This window comes from Heteronotia binoei, chromosome 3 (genome assembly GCF_032191835.1).
Source record: "Heteronotia binoei isolate CCM8104 ecotype False Entrance Well chromosome 3, APGP_CSIRO_Hbin_v1, whole genome shotgun sequence".
NCBI classification, from domain to species: domain Eukaryota; kingdom Metazoa; phylum Chordata; class Lepidosauria; order Squamata; family Gekkonidae; genus Heteronotia; species Heteronotia binoei.
Genome location: NC_083225.1, coordinates 39954752 through 39972332, shown reverse-complemented (window position 1 = coordinate 39972332; position 17581 = coordinate 39954752). Strand labels below are relative to the sequence as shown.

Below are 17581 nucleotides of genomic sequence, written 5' to 3'. Positions count from 1 at the left end.
TGAATTAAAGTTCTACATGAATTAAAGTGATATAAAACTATTTCAATGTATAATGTAGTTATCTCGAGGCCACATATTCTGAATCAAAACAATCTTCAAAAGTGTTGAAACCCACAATGTTTTCATCAGTTACTAAATGCTTGAAGGGAAATTAAAAACAGCTTTTGCCGAACTTCCCTCTGGTATACAAAAGCAACTGTCTTATATTTTCTCCTACCCTTCCTTCAAGTAACTCATACAAGATTCTCTTCTCCACCTGTGAGGCAGATTAGGCTATGCAATACTGACTGTATTAAGAACACTCCATGCTCTGTCTGTAGGACTGAGCCAAGAGTGGTTAAATCTCTTTCCCTTCCTCAGTGCAAACGGAGACTGCAGGATGTTGCACCTTCCATTTCATTTACAGAGATGCATGAACTTGTTGTTTTGATCTGAAGTGTAGTTTCCCTTGCCTAAAACACACTGTGGCCCAGTGGTAGCATGTCTGCTTTGACAGCATAAGGCCTCAGGATCAATTCCCTGCATGTCTAGTTTAAGAAATAATCAGGTAATACATGCGCTAAGGGAGCATCATGTGTGGGTTTATATCCTGTTGACTTTTTAACTTCCAAGAAAAGGTCTACCACGTATGTGCATACACAGATAGATCGATCTATGTATATATGCATATAGATATGGATATGCTTAGAAGTCTTTGTGTATATCAGTTGTTCAGTGCAGCTGACTAATTAATAATGCAAATTTTCCCACAACTTCTAAGTTCACAAAGAACCAAAAATGAAAAAGTGTTGTTTGGGGCAAGAGGAAAGAAACCAACTCAGTTGGGTGGGCAGGGTCCCCACCCATTCTTTTCCAAGGTCACTTGCAGCTAGCTCTGCCCTTTTCTGGATAAGAAAAGTGTGTGTGGGGTGTGTGTGCTTGAAAAGTACGCACAGTGCATAACTTGATGAGGACCTACTGAAAAAAAAAATACCAAGGGAGCTTTTGAGCTTTATAGAACTCTTCCTTTTTATTTTTGGTGAAGAGGGAACAAGAAGATAAAAGTATTGTATTGATCACAATTCACCAGTATTTATGATAAAATAAACAATATACAGTCTGCACCTTCAACTTACGACAAAGTTTTTACCTGGTCCTCTCAGAACCAAGTAGCCACAAATACTTTTAAAAACCTGGCCTTATAGATTTACTGTGCAATCCTGAACGTCAGTGCTCTTAAAAAAGTGTACCTCCACTTGTACTGATGAAGGACTACGTTGGGAAAAAGATGCATCCGTGTCAATCAAAATAGAGAACTACAAAAACACCTGTTGAGTTTGTTCAACCTGCCATTAAGAATAACTTAACCACATTATGGGAGAGCATTTGATGCTGCTTCCCACATATTAGCTAAAATGCTTTATAAAGTTCATGCAAAACACATGACTTCAAAAACAACCAAATTAATCTTTAGAATGTAGACATTTTCCACTTTTCTGCTAAGTCAAAACCAAACAAGTGTTGACATTTTTAAAAAAACATACGTTAATTAAAAAAAAGCAAAACAATTCTTGTGCCTAATGTCTTCGGCATCAGTGCCAAGTTAGCCTCTCTTCATAAAACGCAATGACAATTTGGGGACATTTCACATTAGCTTCTTTGGCCAGCACTAAGTCCGCTTCACCTGAGCCCTTCCACTTCATACGAAACATTAGCTCCCCGCCACTGTCTGTGGCTCCAACGATTCGCTCAGGATCAAGACCTCTCGCAAATCCTCTTGGTTGATCAGTGCAGTCTTGCTTCTCCTTTGGTTGACTACCCTCAGATTCACCGTCTGGCAGAGCTTTCCTTTTGGCGCCCTCTGCCTTCTCTTCCCCAGCTTTCGCAGAGTTCAGAAAAGCTTGTATTAACTCCGGGCAGTTCAAATTCTCTTCAGGTTCCCAGGTATTATCAGCATCAGCGAATCCCTTCCATTTCAAGAAGTATTCAACCTTTCCGTTCGCTACCCGTCGACCCACGACTTTCTCCACAACAAAAACTTCGGGCTCCGCTTCTTCGACGTTTTTGCCTCTGTCGCTGTGTTTCTTCCTCATTTTGCGCGTTTGCCCCTGCGAGGTTCTCAGGTGGGAAGCGGTTCAAGGTGAACTAGGGAGAAAACCCCGAGCAAGGACGTTTTTGGCGGGTCGTGAGGGGAGGTCGTTGGTCTTTGACATCGAAGCAAAGAGCGCGTTTTATGCAGCTCTCCCCCTCAGCAGAAAACTGCCTTGAAGGGAAAACGAGACTCAACTGTGTCAGTTGGGGAGATCGAGAGACCCAACGGGTGTGGGAGGAGCCAGAGCAACCGACACCCAACACCGCGCGACCACCGGTCCGGCCGGCTGAGGGGAGAAGCGTGGCTCCTCCTCTCATCGTCGATGACGGAGCCAGGCACGCCTCCTCCAACCCGGCTGCTCTCGCTCTCCTCTGCGCGCGTGCGCCCTGAAGCACTCGCGGGCACGTTCCTTCCGTAGTCCGTTGGGGTAGCCTTTGGCGCTCGTAAGAGGAGGAGGAGGAGGAGGGTGGGAAAGAGAGAGGGAGGAGGAGGTGGTGAGAGGCGTGACTTGGAAGCAGCAGCTAGAGGGACAGGGCGCGCGCGCGCGCAGCGGAACGGGGAGGGGGTAGAAGGTGAGGGTGAGAGAGAGGGTGCGCGTGCGCGTTGCCGCCGCCGCTGCCACCACCACCACCCCCTCGTCCTCTACCGCTTCCGTCATCATGGCTCACTCCCCTGTGCAGCAGCCCGGCCTGCCGGGGATGCAGGTGAGAAACCCGCCTCCACTCTTTCTTCTCTTCTCCCCCTCCTGCCTTTACTGTTCCCGAGTCCTGGCTTTAGAAAGGGAGGGTAGGCAGCTCCCCCCCCCCCGCCCTCTGCCCTACAGGGTCTGGAGTGGGGAGGTCTCTGGCCCCACACACTCCTGCACGCATTCTGGGCTAGGCTAGAGAGTCAGTGTGTGTCTCTCCCTTTCCCAGGGCCGTAGCCAGGATTTCAAATTTGGTGGGGCCATAGGCAGGATTTCTTGTTGGGGTGGGGGGTGGGGGGGAAGAGGCTCTCAGTGTCAACTCTCAGAATATCATGTGAACACCCCTTAAAAATGCCGTGTTATCCCTTTTATTATCACAAAATTTTGCACCAGGTTTCATCTTCCCCTGCACTTTTTTATCAGGCTGGAATGGTAAGATGGGGAGGAGGAGAAAGAAAGGAGTTAAGGCCTCTTGAACAGAGTGGTGGAGAGCAATGGGGGACTGATTGGTGGGGCCAGAATAGTTGCACATGGGTTTGGTTGGTGGGGCCTGGACCCCTGGGGCCCCACTGTACCTACGGGCCTGCCCTTTCCTCTTGGTGGTGTTTATTTGCTCTCTGTGTGTGTGTGTAGGGGCAAAAGCAGTAGGTAAGCGGTCTATGTCAAATGGGGGGATCTGTGGGTGATGGAGCAGATGGTGGCTGAGATGGAAGAACAGGCTCTGGCACTGAAGGGGTGTGGGGCGGGAGTGTTATTCAACCTTCCCTGCTTGCTGTTAAAACCCTTCCTTAAATTCAGGCCACCTGCTTGCTTAATTTTTTTTAGAAGGTATATCACCTCCTGGAAAGGAGTGGAGGGTGAGGAAGCTCAGGGTGGCTGCAAACAATTTTGTTGTGCATGTATTCCTATAAAAAGCAAACCTGGAATAGTTTGTGTTTAGGAGAGTTAAGGATCACAAGGCAGAGTTATTGCAGTCTGCTGAAATCAGTGAGTTGAGCCTAGACTAACCTTGCATATGTTTGCACTCTCAGTGACCTTCAGAGTGACCTGTAGTGCCCACCTGGCTCAGTGTGGAGTGCTGCATGACTTTGAGTTCTAATCTGAAAAGGGAATTCATGGAATGTTGCGCCTATGTATAAATAGGTGGAAGGGTTTGTATCTCTTCAGACTGGTTTCTCTTGTTTTGTTTTTGTTAGAGGTGCATGGCAAGTTGGCAGTGTAGTAACAGCCTTGAAATAATCTTTGGCCATGTAAAATTGTAATTTGCAGGGTCTGGTTAAAGTATTTGCTGCCACACAAGATCTCTGTTATATCCTTTTGTCTTAATAAAGAGATTAAACGTAAGTAACTTTTGCTTTTTTTGTCTTGAGACTGCAGTAACTCAACAGTTGGGGTGTTTTTTTGTATTTTGGGTTTTAAAAAAATATATTTCTGTGTGTGCGTGCCAGGGCCAGCCCTGCCAGTAGGCAATTGCCTTCTGGGGGCACTGAATTGGGTGCCCCCCCATGTGATTCAGTGCTGTTATCAGTGGAGGGGTTGGCCCTGCCTAAAGTGCCATACAGTCTAGGGCTGGCCCTGGACACATAGTGACTTCTTGTGACTAACCCCTACCAAGTGTCTGGAGAATATTCAGATAAGTGGTTGAATAAAGCCTACCCCTGCCCTCCCAACTGCTGGTATTTTAAGGAAGTCTCTCATCCAAGTACTTGCGTTAGAGTCAACCCTGCTTAGTTTCTGAGTTCTGACAAGATGAGACTTGCCTGAGCTATCCAGGTCAGGGCAATAACTCAACTGTTGTACAAAAGTTATTTTGCATATATGTTTGAGCAATGCAAAAACATATCTGAGAGAGCAGGTGACAAATGGAGAAGCATCAGTTACATGCCGCATAGTTTATTTGTAGCATAATTTTTTACTCCAATCCTGATGACTCCAGTTTATCCATCTATAGCGTGCTGCATTTTGAAAGGCAATGGGTGTTGGAAGGTAGTCCCTGTAATGTAGATTTTGGAAGGGAAATGTGGAACCGTATACAGGTCCTTCTTGTGTGGTCTGGTTTATGGCTTACCAAGGTAGTGGGGAAGGGAGCTCATGATTCCAGTACATCAAGGAAGGATAGTTTTGCTTAGGCCCAGAGACCATGTTTTCCACAAGCTGCTGCAGATACAGTTTTGTTGTTCTTGACTGGAAATGGGAGTCTGTCTCCTTTTGTAAGTCTAGTCCTACTCATTTGCAAGATCAGGGTGGGCTGAGGAAAACAGAGGGCCTAAGTTTACCTTACACAGTAAATCATGAGGGCGTCACTGGGTTTGGCATTTAACCAGTTGAAAGAAATCTGGTCAGACATTGATCACATTGTTTTAAAGCAGGGGTGGCCAAAGTTGCTTAACGTAAGAGCCACATAGAATAAATGTCAGGTGTTTGAGATCCGCAAGACGCAAACATCAGATGTTTGAAAGCTACAAGACATGAAGGAAGGAAGGAAATAGATGGGAGAGGGAGGGAGAGTTAGTAAGAAAGCAACTTTAACTCCAAATTCCTTCTCCAAGTCAGTCAACGCAGCAGTGGGGGCTTCAAGAGGCTCACAAAATGTGTGAAAGAGCCATGGTTTGGCCACCCCTGTTTTAAAACATGAGCTACTGTGAAACAGTGACACTTTTTAAAGTATTCTAAGGGATTAATGTGTATGTGCCTTGGTGGCCCCGTGAGACTAGAAAAGAAGGGTAAAATCTTGTTAAAAATAAAATAGAAATATTAAGTTGAGGGTTCTATGATTATGGAAAGTTTATTTAATAGTATTTCTGTCTGGCTTTTATCCAAATGAATCTATGATTGCAGATTTTTTAAAAATAAAGTTAAAGTAAAAAGAACCCCAAAACCCTTGGGTGTGATCAAATAAGTGGTCAGCATAATTTGCCTAATCCTCCTCATGAGTGGGAGTCATTCAAGCAGACCCATGAATTCTTGTCAGGTGATTAATACCTTGAGATCAACTGGATTAAAGTCTATAGAGGATTGAAGAGGGTAATGTTGCCCTTTGTGAATTTATGGCAGAGATTATTGAACCAAAGCCTCAGTGAAAGTTATGTTTAGCATCTAGCTATAAAAGATGTAAATAAGAAACTTCAGATTTACTCACACAGTCTCTGTTCATTGGATGTTGCTTTTTGTCATATTTCAGGTATAGAGTTTGCTGTTTAACGCTTATTTATAACCCACTAATTCCTCCAAAGATGGTAACTTTATTTCTATGCAACTCATAAATGAGCAAAAGACTGATAATTAGTATTTATTAACTATGAAGTGCCCTCGAAATAAGATGATGTATTGTAACTTTAAAAAATCCCTTGCCCACAAATTTATTCTAAAGTCTATATAAGTACCTTGTCCACAGACATTTCTACAGATTTGGAAAATAGGAGGAAAATCTTTCCAGGAAGTTTCTCTGATTGGATGCCTGGAGGAAATTTTTATTCACCATAGGCAACCAGGCACAAATAGGCATGCCCAATTAATGATTATACTTCCATCTAATTTAGCAGCTCTTATAGTAAACTGTGTGTGTATCTTCTATATCAGTGTATAATTGTCTACAGCATTGCTGTTCATAATGGAAACAATTTTTGTCCAAAGGAAGCACTTACATTGGTTGTCTCCTTAGAAAGATATTTATCTCTGGAACTATTGCTAGCTATGTATTTATAGCTGACAGTGTATTAATGCTTTAATCCTGATATGCATATTGAACATATGAATCTGCCTTATTCTGAATCAGACCCTCGGTCCATCAAAGTCAGTATTGTCTTCTCAGACTGGCAGCGGCTCTCCAGGGTCTCAAGATGAGGTTTTTCACACCTATTTGCCTGGACCCTTTTTTGGAGATGCCGGGGATTGAACCTGGTACCTTCTGCTTCACAAGCAGATGCTCTACCACTGAGCCACCGTCCCTCCCCCAAATATTCTTATATTTGTTGCTTTAAAAATGGATGGAGATATGGGAGGCATGAATACACTTCCCAGCATCTACGATACTCCTTTCTGCTGTCTTTGTGCTTGTTCGTTTGCTTACTTTGGGAGAAGATGGAGAAAATCATGTGGGTATTGTACCCATGTTCAATTGGGTCAGGCATTTTAGTATTTTAAACTGGGGGTACACAGCGCAGCATATTCTAATTTGGTAGATTTTGTTTCTAGCTTTATGTCTGGGACATCAGTACAAAAACCTATTGCTATGTGCTGTTGAGCCAGAGTAGAATCTCATAGGGTTTATGATGTAAAACTCCATTGCACTTAGCCACAGAACTCTAGCCACACCATTAAGTTTCATCAACGAATTCTGTATCTGTTTCCTCATTCCATTTATATCCTACCTTGCTTCCATTATGGATTCAAGGTGGCTTATGTAGGATGCCCTGGAATTCCCCCATCCCAGCGCTGACTGCACCCAAGCCTGTTCAGCTTCAGCAGGTTGCTATGTCATGTGACTTCCAGCTATCTCTTGGAATCTTACCGCTTGCTTGAATGTTCAGTGCAGCAGTTGCTAAGAGTAGTTTTGAAATCTGTTTTCTAGACAGAATCCCCCCCCCCAAAAAAAACAAAACCCATTTTAATCGGGCATTTTTTTGTGCTGCTTAATTTGAAATATTAGTATCAAGTATTGTGGGACAGACTGTGCTTTTTTGCGTGTCTTTTGACTAGAATTGACTTTTGACCAATGAAATAATACATTTTTTTTAAAAAGTAACCAGAATTGCCATCAGAAAGTGGCTTCTTACATTCCTGTGGAGTACCTTTCCTTGCACAGTCTGAAATATGGTGCAGAGTTTAAGAAGTTGGCTTGGATGAAATTTTGGGAAGTCATTTTGCTCAGGGGGAGAAGTTTGGAATCTGTCTTGCTGGTTTGTCTGCACTTGTCTCCACACTGTAAAGTGCCTTGAAAAAGTGATGGCAAACATTTCCATTTCATTTATTAAGAAATGGAATGGTACAGATCAACGCAGAGTGTTTACATTTATAATCACAGCTCAGTCTTTTGCATCAGACAAGTACGATATAATTCCAGCCAGTGTCCTATCTTTAATGTGCTTTGAGCTCTGGTTGGTATTTGGGCGGGAGACCACAAAGGAAGTCCAGGGTTACTGTGCGGAAGCAGGCAATGGTGAACTGTCTCTGGATGTTTCTTACCTTGAAAACCCCAATGGGTCACCATAGGGTAGCTGCCACTTGATAGAAACAAAAAAGTGTTGAAAGCATGCACAGTTGCACACTAATAGTGAAAATAGTTTACTGAAACTTTTGTATAATGTGATTCTTGATGGTCAGCCAAGAAGATAAAATTCTGGCTAACTTAACGCTGGACCTATGTTGCTGTTACTGTGGTCATTGCTTACATGCAGCTGCTCTGTCCTTGCTTTTGGAACCCTGTATTTCTGTTCAGAGATCCTCACAGTTACAGCACCTGGCCAGTAAGAAGGCAGTGCTGGGCTGTGTGGCTTAATTAGGAGGGGAGTGTGCAGAAGTGTTCCAGAGCTAGTTACAGGGAAAGGGCATGCCTGCTTCTAAATTAGGGATGTGCATTTGTAACCTTGACAACTGTGAGGCAAGAGAGTCTGTTATTCCTACTGTTTCTGCTGGATGACATCATAGTGCAATATGAAAGAAAAATTGCCGCTTCAAGGAAAGCGTTCTATACTGCATGAATATTGTGAGACAATGTGGAGTTCATGGTCAACGGACACTTTAGTTTCTGCCTGCGTGCATGCTATGCCTTGTGTAATTGGTGCTGTCAAGCTGCATTTTGTTATCCTTGCTGCTTATTAAAAAGCAATGCTAGTTCATAGCCTTCAGGGTTGTAGAGCAGTCATCGAAAGTATGTTGCCACTGTTTGGTGAAGGTTCAGTAATCCAGAGTAATTTGTGGGAAGAGGCAGTACTGCAGTGTCCAAGACAGGAAAGCTTTTTTCCCTGAGTAGGACTTTTGTTCTTCCCAGCACCCGAGTCTCTGGCCTCTTGCCTTTTCATGTCACATATTTTCCTTGCCCAAGCTATCTTCATTTTGTAACCCTACAAATATGTTATATAGATACAGATTTGCAGGGGGTTTTTTGTAGAAAAAGCCCAACAGGAACTCATTTGCATATTAGGCCACACCCCCTGATGGCACCATTATTTCACACAGGACTTTTTTGTAGAAGGAGCCCAGCAGGAACTCATTTGCATGTTAAGCAACACCCCCCCCCCCCGATGCCAAGCAAGCCAGAACTGTATTCCTGTGCATTCCTGCTCAAAAAAATCCCTGCAAATTTGTCTAATGATAAAATTTATACTCAGAACTTCCATTTCCATGTTACTTTATTAGTATTTAGATTCAAGGTTTCTGGCACATCTTCGTTTCTTTAGTGAAGCTTCCATTAGATAGAGACTCTTACCTTTACTAGAAAAAGAACAATACCAGATTGCAGTGAGAGAAATCACTAAAATAGGTTTAGAATATAGAATAATTATTTTTGCATATCTGCTTGAAATAGTTTTCAGATCATTTACCATCATCAGCCTGCCCTACCTGCAGCATAAGTGAACAGTGGCGTAGAATATTTTAATTGTAAAACCTAAGATGCTTTTCTCTTCTGTATTTCTGCCAGAATCTGAAAGCAGATCCGGAAGAACTTTTTACAAAACTGGAGAAGATTGGCAAAGGTTCATTTGGTGAAGTTTTTAAGGGAATTGACAATCGAACTCAAAAAGTTGTTGCTATTAAAATTATTGATTTGGAAGAAGCTGAAGATGAAATAGAAGACATTCAACAGGAAATCACGGTGCTAAGTCAGTGTGACAGCCCCTATGTTACCAAATATTATGGATCCTATTTAAAGGTGAGAGGCTTCCTTTTTATGTTGCATTCAAAGTGTTCCAGCGTTACCAATGCAAATAGTAGAATAGCTTTCAGTGGAAGAGAGACTGCTTTAAATCTACTTGTTGCTCTTTCTTCTAAGGCTTGCTTAAATGGAAACAACTATATTAACATGTGTTTCAGAAGGAATGGTGATCACATCATACACATGCATTTTCATAAAGAATGAAATATTCTAAACTTGGGCATGTGCAAGCACACAGAACACTACAAAATAAGTATACTGTTTTAAATACCAGTTGAACTGTTGTGACTTCCTTTAAAAAGACTTCTGACTATTGTGGTTTGGTGAAGTTGTGAAGAATTGTTGGAGATATTTGAAGCCTGTTACAGAACTAAAATTCCCCAGGGTTATCTGTTCACTGAGGCATGCTTAATTCTGTAGTTTGGAGGTATCCTGAACTTCCATTTGGTAGCAAAAATAATTTAGCATTTTCACTAAAATTATATAACTCTTTCTGATTCTAGCCTTTCTGAGTGTGACCGAACACTCTTATTTTTAGATTCTAGCCCAGTAGCACCTTAAAAGACCAGAAAGGTTTTATGAGATATGATCTTTCAGATAATGAAGGGATCGTTGACTCTTGAAAGTGCATACCCCCCAAAAAATCTTATCAGTCTCTAAGGTGCTGCTGGGCTTGAATCTAGCTGTTCTACATAAACCAACACGGCTACCCTCTGAAACTATTATCATTCAAAGTTAAGTTCTGTATGTTGTCAGAAATCCCATGGGAACTGTTGATTTCCCCACTTCCACTGTACTGTACGCCTGAACAGCTTCTTCTCTTTATTCATTCCTGTAGTGTCTGGAGTTATTTTATTCTGTAGTTTCAGCCTGCATCTTTTCAGGCCCCGGTGTTAGTTTTTGCTGAAGCCTAGTCCTCAGCTTACATTCTGGAGGTTGATAAGGCCACCTGTAGACCATTGGCATGTTTAGATTCTCCTTAATGATTCCTGTTAGCTGGGCTCCATGCAGCGGCCAAGCATGTGAGGCTCAGTCAATCTAGATCGTTTCCATCTGTCAAATTTTAATCTGCATACATCGAACTCTTGATTAGTTTCGTGAAATCAGGTGAACCTGATATGCCTAAGGGGCAATTATTTCCTATGGTTCCCAAAAATGGTTAAAGGAAGGGAAGTTTTCTTCCCGTTTGCCTATCCTTGGACCCCTGGAGGTATGCCAGAGGTGCTGTTGTTTTGTTTGGGAACCCTGGAACTCTTCCGATGGGGCTGGAATGCTGCTGTGTCTTTGAACTATTGTAAGCTGACCTACCGCCTGAACTTTGGCTTTAAGAATTGTACTGTGGACTGGTGTTGCAATCACCAAAGTAATTTAGATAAGTAGAAGTAAAATGTTTTTTATTTTCTTGTCACAGAGTGTTTGGTATGACCATGCACCATAAATAATTCTTGTTAATTACTTCTTTGGATTGGTCTATTTTGTTGGGGCTTGTAGAAGCTTTTTTTCAGTTACCTTTGGCCCTACCATTAAGGAGTATATTTTTGAGACTTTAGGCCTGGGCAAAGGAGCTTGTATCTTTGTTTAATGTCCTAGAGCGGGATGGTGTTCTGCATTCCTGGACCCAAACCAGTCTGTTGGCAGTCAGTTTGGTGTAGTGATTAAGTGTGTGGACTCTTACCTGGGAGAACCGGGTTTGATTCCCCACTCCTCCACTCACAGCTGCTGGATTAGCCATAGCTATCGCAGGAATTGTCCTTGAAAGGGCAGCTGCTGTGAGAGCCCTCTCAGCCCCACCCACCTCACAGGGTGTCTGTTGTGGGGGGAGAAGATATAGGAGATTGTAAGCCGCTCTGAGTCTCTGATTCAGAGAGTAGGGTGGGGTATCAGCAGTCTTCGTCTTCTAAAAGTGCCTCTCCTGCCAGGATTCCAGACCAGCCTCCTGCTGGGAAGCGGTGGGAGAGGTGCCGGTCTAACTGGGCAGAGCACTACCATTCCCCTTCCCAAATAGTCATGCTGTTAGCATCCAAAGGGCTTTCACAGATGTGCACCGTGTAGCCAAGACCCGGTGTGTCATGATTACAGTGTTGCACTTGGATCTGGGAGATCTGTGAAAGCATGAAAGTTGTTGAATGGCCATGGGCCAAGCTGGTCACAAACTCTCAGCTTCAGTTGTTGGTGTACAGTAGGAGCATGAGAACTGTATATGCCACCTTGGGCTCCTTGAAGAAATGGGGTGGGTGATGATAATGCACTGATAAATAACATGGCTGCCACACTACCTATCTGTTGAACAGCAGCTTCTGGAGTGACCTTTCCTACTGCCCAGTAAGGATGAGTGCCCGCTACAGTATGAGGGACAGTTGCATGAATGATTACTTCAGGCAAGGGTCAATCTTCAGAGGTGTAAGAAAATACCTAGAATATTACCCTTATAAATTGGCAACATAGTTTGAGTTATGACGCTAGCCGTTTCCTTGCTCATTAATTGGGTTTTGTTGGAATTACAGGGTAACCAATTTACATTGGATGCTGTTAATGTTTTCTGTATACACCTGCAATAGCATCGGTTTGCCATTTGGTAGATTAAATGGCAGGAGTCTGTAGTTGTATGTCCCGGTATTTGTTGTAACTTAGTTATCTTGGTCAACATGGAGGATTGGGCACATCTGTTTTATCCAGTGCGCTGTTTCTGCTTAATCTGAAATTAACCTTTCTTTTGTAAGAATTCTTGGCTTCCTCTTTAGCTGCTGGCTAGGGCTGAAAGAAACACATGCTTAGAGTCACGTGGCGTGGCTTGAGCTGGGGATTGTACACTTTGTGTGCTCTCCTGTTAAAAAAGAAATATGCACAAGAAGTTCCTGCACAGGTTAGCAAGGCAGATTTTATGCCAAGTTATTGCTTTGACATCCTAGCCTGTCCACAGGGGAGTGTTTTAAATCTGCACTCCCACATCTCTAGTCTGAAATGCTGCTCCAAACAAGCCCCCGTTCGTGTGATTCAGCTTTTAGCATTAGAGAATTCACTTGGCAACCATTCTGAGTCGCATGCAGTTTGCGGTCTGTGTGTTACCCCAGCTAATTTCTGAATTTATTAATCTAAATGATGAAAACAGCCTTGTATCTATTACTGGAAGCTTAACGTAATGATGACTGCCCAGTTTTGGCAGAGCTTTCTAGCCTTTACTGCTGTCAGTGTTACCCCACAATTATGCATACATCTGGGGAGACTGGTTCTTCAGGATGTCTGTGTCAACATGCTTTTAGGTCTTGAATTGCTGATTCCTTGTACACGCTATTTAGGTTTCCAAAAAAGAAAATGTGTTAACTTCCTTCGGGCGTGGCAATCTTAGTAGAGGTTCTTAACAAATGTTTCACAAATTGTATACAGGTGCTGGTTCTTCTGTCACAGCCTGTGTTTGATTTTGTAATTGGCGATGGCTAGCACTAGCGAACAAGGAACTGTCTTGGCAAGGGGGACCTTGCTGGTTGTCATTAATTATGATGACATCCATAAACAACTTGGATATATTGAGTCTTCATGTGAGTGAAAATAAAGCCACGATCAGGCAGGGCATTTCCTTAAAGTGTGCCAATGTGGTGGTGTGGGTTTCCCCCCCTATTGAATATATAATGTATGCAAACAGAGGAGTGAAACCAAGACTGCTGGCTTCACCTGTCTACACATATAGGCAGACATCTTCAGGGAGCCCCATGTGTGTAAGCTTTGTTATCTGGATTTTGCAATGTTTCCAATGGTATACTATTGGTTGATGACCGTACAAACAGGAAAATTGGGAGTTAGGCTATTCCAGGTTGCACTCGCCCTGAAAGACCAGGTTTACAACTTGGAAGTGCTGTGTCTGCAGATGTACTGATGTTACTTTACAAAATATGTGCCACACCTTTCTGTCCTCATCAGGGCTACCAAAGTGACACACAAATTAAAACATACCTAAGAAAATGACATCTTAAAGAACATTTAATACCAACAAAAAGCACACCATTAATACCAGAGCGAAAATCAACATAGGTAAAGATAGTCTCCCGTGCAAGCACCAGTCGTTTCCGACTCTGGGGTGATGTCGCATCATGATGTCTTCACAGCAGCCTTTTTATGGGGTGGTTTGCTATTGCTTTCCCCAGTCATCTACACTTCCCCCCCAGCAAGCTGGGTACTTATTTTACTGACCTTGGAAGGATGGAAAGCTGAGTCAACCTTGAGCCGGCTACCTGAACGCAGCTTCCTTCGGGATCGAACTCAGGTCGTGAGCAGAGAACTTGGACTACAGTACTGCAGCTTACCACTCTGTGCCACGGGGCTCCTGAATTGACATGCAGAAACATAAAAACAACAATTAAAATGTTTATGATCACTGAGGGAACAGTCTTCACCCACTGGTGGAAGATGGCAACAGAAGAGGGTCGGAGCTTTGGTGCCACAACCAAGAAGGCACTCTCAGAAGGCCAGGGGCACCTGAAACAGGGATTCAGAAGATTTCCACAGTGGTTGGGTAGGTTCATAAATGCATCGGTGATCATTCTGATGTTTTGGCCCCAAACAATACAGGGCTTTGTGAATTGTGACTAATACAGTGAATTGTGCCTAGAAACAGACTGGGGACCGGTAAAGATAGGCCAAGACTGGAGTGACACGGCCTCTGCAACCCAGTCGAGTCAACAGCATTCTGCAGCAGCTGAAGTTTCCAGACACTTCTCAAAGGCAGCCTTATCACACTGTAGTAATCTATGCCAGATCTTTTCAGCCCACGAAAAGCCTCAACTGGTTAACCAGCTAAAACTGATAAAAGGCCACTGTTGGGACCTGTTTATCTAGCTGAGAAGGCTTGTGTCCAAAAGCACCCACAGAGTACCTGCCTGTTCCTTCAAGGGGAATGTTATCCTGTCTAGAACAGGGGGCAACTTACAGCTCAGGGATACTCTGACTTCATCTGTAATGTTTGGTGCTTTTGAATTACTTTGATTACTGGTTCTTTCTTGAAAAACAAGATCTGACAATAGTGATCTGCGCTCTGGTCACTTCCAAGTTAGACTTCTTCAAAGTGTTGTATGTGCCAATGCTTAAAGGCTTCAGTGACTGCCGTTTCACTTCCAGGCTTAAAGTGCTTGTTAGTACTTAACATCCTAAACAAACTGGGCCCAGCATCTTAAAAGCTGCCTTAAAAGCAGGCACCCCCAGGAACTTTGTGGTGGGGCAAGAGGCAGTTGTGACATTGCAGGATGTGTTGGTGTCATGCCCAGGCAAAATCTCCAAATGTGTCATCAGCATATGTCAGCTGGCCCTCTGAAAACTCTATGGTAAAGTTTCTTTAGTATTGGTTGACTTGCTGAGGTCACATCCAGGTTTTAGGCCAGACATGACATTGGCATTTTAAATAGTCAGGTCTGCCCCCCGCCTTTTCCCCCCTGGCAAGGGCAGGTGGGAGAATGTACAGGTAAAATCCAATAAAATGTGACTGCTTTGTGGCATGGGATGGAAGAAGCGTGTGTGGAAAACCAAGCTTTGCTCCCATGTGGCTATACTCAGTAATAGCTTCTAATGTCACACTTTGATGATTTGGCTTTTCCTTCCTTTGCATCTTGAAGCTAAAAATCTATATTAACAGCCATGTTATGCTTTTGACTTTTGAAAAAACATGTAATAGATCTTCAGTGATAATTAGAGTACGTAATTGCTTTCTCTGATTAACAGATTGAAGAAATCTGCATGTTAGTAACTGAGATTAATGCTGATGTTTTGCCACTAGATGGCCCTAAATTATCAGTATACCTTGTGCAACAAAGGTTAGGTGTCTTTCTTTTAAACAGAAAATGAACTGCTTGCGTGGGGGAGGGGGATGGACTACTCATTCTTCTCCTCTGAGGTTCAGGCTGGCTAAAATAAGTAAACAGTGCAGGGGAAAGATCCAGATGGGCAGCCGTGTTGGTCTGAAGCGGTAAAACAAAGCAGGAGTCAAGAAGCACCGTTAAGACCAACAAAGTGCTTTCATGTAAGCTTTTGTGTGCTCTAAGCTAAAACCTTAGCTAGTTAGAGTCAGCCTGCCCACAGGGTAGATGGAGTCTAATGAGCAAGTTATCTGTTGATTGGAACATGGCAGGGACAAAGCATAATTCTAGGGAAGAGAAAAAGAACCTGATTTGGTTCCTTAGGGAGAAAGAAAGGGCATAAATTCTGTAAAGATTAAATGTCTAATGTACTAAAGTATATGATTTATAAATGCCTAACCTGTTGAAGTATACAGGAGCTTTTAAAACTCCTGCAGAAAATATTGGATGCTTGGATTCTCTCCCCCCACCCCCAAAAGGGTACATTGCTAAAACATTTCCATTTTTTTAATAGTTTAGGCAAATGTTTTCTGTTTTGTAGAGATGTGCAATGGAAACGTTCAATTTCTAAAGTGAGTCATTGGTTTCAAACTTTGGTCTGGCATATAAAATTTTGGATAGAAACTGCTTTCATAGAGCATGTTAGACCTATTTGTTTAGTCAACACTTGAGAGCTATGGTGCACTTCTGGTGAAATTACTTTATTTTCCTCAAGTGCATTCTTCACTGCCTGTCAAGGGACAGATTTTTTCAAAAAGTGTCCTTGAATATTAGGTGGCTGGAAAACTTTAGTGAAAAGAACAAACATGCCATGTGCAGAACAGAACTATTTTGTAGATCCCAGGGAGCTTCTGGCTAGTTTGCTGTAAGGATTTGTGTTTAGAAGTCATTTGAGCCCATCTGTGTCTACCCTCAAGAGGATGCGATCCAAGGGAAGCAAAGATTCGTCATGATACAAAGGAGGGGAAGCATCTTGGAAATGCTTGCCAGTCAAATGCTTCTCTTCATTAGTTCTGCACAATGACTTGAGAATTATCTTCCACTCAACCATTTCCATCTCTTAAAGAACTGGGGAGGGAGGTGCTGGGAATGATGAAACTCCCTTAATGACTGTTTCCCGAGATCACCTCTTTTGGTTCAAGGTCTTCTAAGAAGACTGCAAGAAGATCAAATCAGTCCTAAGGGAAATCGACCCAGACTGTTCACTGGAAGGTCAGATGCTGAAGCTCAAATACTTTGGCCACCAAATGAGAAGGGAGCACTCCCTGGCGAAGATCGTGATGCTAGGAAAGACAAAAGGCAAAAGAAGAAGGGGACGGCAAAAGATGAGATGGCTGGACAGTGTTACTGATGTAGCAAACATGAATTTGAGCAGACTTTGGAGGATGGTGGAAGACAGGAGGGCCTGGCGTGACTTTGTCCATGGGGTTGCAAAAGAGCCAGACTGGACTATGCGACTGAACAGCAACAAATTCTAATGTTCAGGACAGTAAACTTCACTGTTGGCAAAGTTATTCTAGTTGCTCCAAAGAGGAGGAGAACTTTTTTTTTTTTAAATAGATCTTATTTGCATTTTAAATTTGGAACAAAACTTGAATGCCTGAGCGGGAGTGAGGAGGGGGTTTTCCGTTTAAATTCATGTGCCTGCCTGTTCATGTATGAAAGCAGGTATGTCTTTCACAGAAATGGAGTTTGTGGGTGAGGTGTAAAATCCTTGTCCTTCCTTGCTGTATCCCCCTACCTTTTTCTTGCATCTTGGCAATACTTCTGGTATTAGAACTCGACTGGTTGACAGTGTTTCTCTGCTTCTTAGTGTGGACTATTCTTGGACAATACGTCTTAATTAGTTGCTGTAGGAATACCAGAAAAAAATAATCTGCCTCCATAGCGCTTTGTGTTCATTCTTGTCTCCCCTCTCTGTACCAAGTCTTCATCAGTGCCAGAAATGGTGCTTCTTCAGCTGTAGCAGACAAAGGATAAAATAGTTAGCTTACTCATAGGCTTTATAAAACAGGCTCTTGCTTACAAAATATTGTTTTTATTGGCACCTTAAAAAGTAACTCTTAATGTGTCATAAGCCTCTGGGGGTTAGAGCCACTTCATTAGATGTA

At 42.9% G+C, this 17581-nt stretch overlaps 2 protein-coding genes and 1 non-coding gene across 3 annotated transcripts in view; 1 reads left to right on the top strand and 2 right to left on the bottom strand.

Annotated features, from left to right (window-relative positions):
- Positions 1 to 982: 982 nt before the first annotated feature.
- LOC132568135 (chromobox protein homolog 3-like) lies at positions 983 to 2645 on the bottom strand. The gene has a single exon (XM_060233644.1). The coding sequence runs from the start codon at positions 2070 to 2072 to the stop codon at positions 1572 to 1574; it is 501 nt and encodes a 166-aa protein (XP_060089627.1). The 5' UTR covers positions 2073 to 2645; the 3' UTR covers positions 983 to 1571.
- The window catches only part of STK24 (serine/threonine kinase 24), a 38131-nt gene continuing 22649 nt past the window's right edge, over positions 2100 to 17581 (top strand). The window contains exons 1-2 of the mRNA XM_060233642.1: positions 2100 to 2775; positions 9397 to 9627. Coding sequence (XP_060089625.1) covers positions 2731 to 2775; positions 9397 to 9627 — 276 coding nt within the window. The 5' untranslated portion in view covers positions 2100 to 2730. The remainder of the gene's footprint in view (positions 2776 to 9396; positions 9628 to 17581) is intronic.
- TRNAH-GUG (transfer RNA histidin (anticodon GUG)) lies at positions 6633 to 6699 on the bottom strand. The gene has a single exon. It is a non-coding gene; the product is annotated as a tRNA-His (tRNA).